The sequence below is a fragment of the Perkinsus marinus genome, assembly GCF_000006405.1.
Source record: "Perkinsus marinus ATCC 50983 genomic scaffold scf_1104296964286, whole genome shotgun sequence".
Lineage (NCBI taxonomy): Eukaryota > Perkinsozoa > Perkinsida > Perkinsidae > Perkinsus > Perkinsus marinus.
In genome coordinates this window covers 2622-5133 of record NW_003204723.1, presented here as the reverse complement: position 1 = coordinate 5133, position 2512 = coordinate 2622, and the positions used below count along the sequence as shown (strand labels likewise).

The 2512-nt window shown below is 47.8% G+C and overlaps 1 protein-coding gene across 1 annotated transcript; it reads left to right on the top strand.

Moving 5' to 3' along the window:
* Positions 1-1878: 1878 nt before the first annotated feature.
* On the top strand, positions 1879-2191 carry Pmar_PMAR025723 (hypothetical protein; the record flags this gene model as incomplete). Its single annotated transcript, XM_002770639.1, has 3 exons — positions 1879-1937; positions 2021-2072; positions 2123-2191. Coding segments are annotated over 3 exons (180 nt in total), but the record flags the coding sequence as incomplete, so codon positions are not given.
* Between the last annotated feature and the right edge of the window lie 321 nt (positions 2192-2512).

Below are 2512 nucleotides of genomic sequence, written 5' to 3'. Positions count from 1 at the left end.
CGCTGAACAAACAATGCACGTTCGATAACAAGAGTGCTGCGCGGTTGCCATGTAGTACTAGCAAAGTGTGAGATGACCTCGGCGTCGGGAGTAGAAAGGTAAAAGAGTAGTAGAGAGGTGGTGCAAAGCTGTCGAAGCGTGAGACCAGACGTAGGGGCTCAGCCGGAATCCTCAGCACGTAGAGTTCTTAGGAACCCAACATCACAATCATAATGGATTTGCAGCAAATCATTTGCTACTCAATCGCAAAAGTGAGGCCACTACGTATAGACCAAGTGCTAGTCAAACGAGATTACAACATAAGAGCAACTGCTCCCAGTCGTAAAAGACGCACGTTCACACTCAAAGGGAGAACACGCAGCTACAGTAAGCTACGGTCGCCCGAGTGGAAAGATTCGTCAGTGTTAGTTCAAAATCATTGACTAGGTCCACCCGAACAGAATCCTTGTCCGATTCGAACGAACAGAGAATGTCACAGCGATACAGATTTGGCTCGTGTGAGTTCACTAGAGTACACGACTCCCCCTCCCTAGAATTCGATTGATAACTCGAGAATGGCCTCACTCGATCGCCACTGGTCGCTGTGACCCAACAGCGGTAGGATTCACAGCTTAATTCTGTGGCGCCACTGGTCGCCACGAGGGACATGTCATCCCCTTTCTGGTATTTGCGATTAACCACATGATTGAGTAAGCGCAAACCATATCGCCTCGGTAGTGGTCCCATCAAGAAGTCTTCAGTGACCAGGCAAGACAGCAAAGAGATTAGGAGCATCATTTCTAGATCGATATTTTTATCTAAGGATGAAAAAACCCCTATCGGATAGAGCTCCATCTGCATCGTACTTCATGTGCTCACTAGGGATTCCATGAACTCGATCACGAACTCCAGTAGGATAATTTGCGATTGGAGCTCGTTTCGGTATATTCTATGACGCTTGAAAACCCTCACGAAGTTTTGCGTGTCACGCGCTACGTGAATATGACGGTCAGGTTTTGGCTCAAAATTGGGCCTTAGAGAAATGCTATAGAGCTTCCTCCCTACGGAGCTCGAGGCCCGCAATTGTCTATCTCAGAGAACCGTAATCATGTACTTCTTCTCCGCATTTCCGCGAGTTAAGCCCGGGGTAAAGCCCACCGTCCGAGCCTTATCCTTGGAGCAGACTGTCCCGAGTGTTTCGTGCTTGCGTGCGATAGAACGAATAATCTAGCTCAGTCTAGGGAGATCATGAACTTCTGACAGAAGTCATCAATTATGGGACTTCAACAAAGGGATGCGGCTTCGAAGGATAGACTCTATCCGATAGAGGTTTTTTATCCTTAGAATAATATCTATTTAGAAATGATGGTCCTACTCTCTTTGCTGCCTAGCCTGGTTACTGGATACTTCTTAACGGAACCACTACCGAGGCGATATGGCTCGCGCTTACTCAACGATGTGGTTTATCGCAAATACCAGAAAGGAGATGACATGTCCCTCATGGGACCAGACTTCGCCTGTGCATTCTTCCGCTGTTGGGTCGCAGCAACCATTGGCGATCGAGTGAGGCAAATTGCCTCAGGCAATTCTCGGGTCCTCAATCGATTTTTAGAGAGGGGGAGCCGTGTACTGTAATTAGCTCACACGAGCTTCTTCCAAGCAACACCTGTATTGCTGTGACATTTTCTGCTCGTTCTGATTAGACAAGAATTCTGTTCGGAATGACCTAGTCAGTGATTTTGAACCAACACTGATGAATTTCACCACTCAACAACCGACTTCGGTGTGCCCGGCACACTGTGCCGCCAGCGCTGATGACAGACTAATTGGCTATCAATAGCTCGCTGCTGTATTGGGATGGCTCTATATTTTTCTCAGAAAGTTATTGGTGCGGTAGGGATGCTGATCCCTTCGGAGAACACACCCCCTGATGTCGAGGCTGCAATCGATGCCAAAAGGTGAGTCGTCTTCGCCTGGGAGAGCTTCACCGTTGAGGGGGTCTGGTGGTATGAATTTGATCCTTCGAACATTTCTCTTACAGGCCACCACAGAGCAAGAAGAAACCGGATGGAATCATTGGTTATATCCACAATGTGAGCTGGAAAACATTATCGGGCGGACCGTAATTCATCCGGGTCTTCAGGTATACGTGGCGGAAACCTGGAGAAACAAAGGAATCGGGTCGAAACTCTTGCCGCAGGTGTTCAGAGATGTGAGGCTAGCAAGACTTGCTCCCAAATGAGTTTCAAATGAGGCCATTGATCAGATAGCAGCTCAAGCCATTGCTCATTTGCCTTTCAGCTTCCTGGAGACTATCCGAAGTGGGACGCTGTCTACTTATTTGTGGATCGAACGAACAACCATGCTATTCGTCTCTACGAAAATACGAAGTTCATCAAGATTATAGGTAAGTCCCCCGTTCGGCGAGAGCGTACAGTACTTACGAGGGAATATGTTACGGAGCAGAGAGTTAGTTCTTAAGTTTCTACCATCGATTAGATACCGTAGACGTCTCTGTCCTCAGATATCCCTG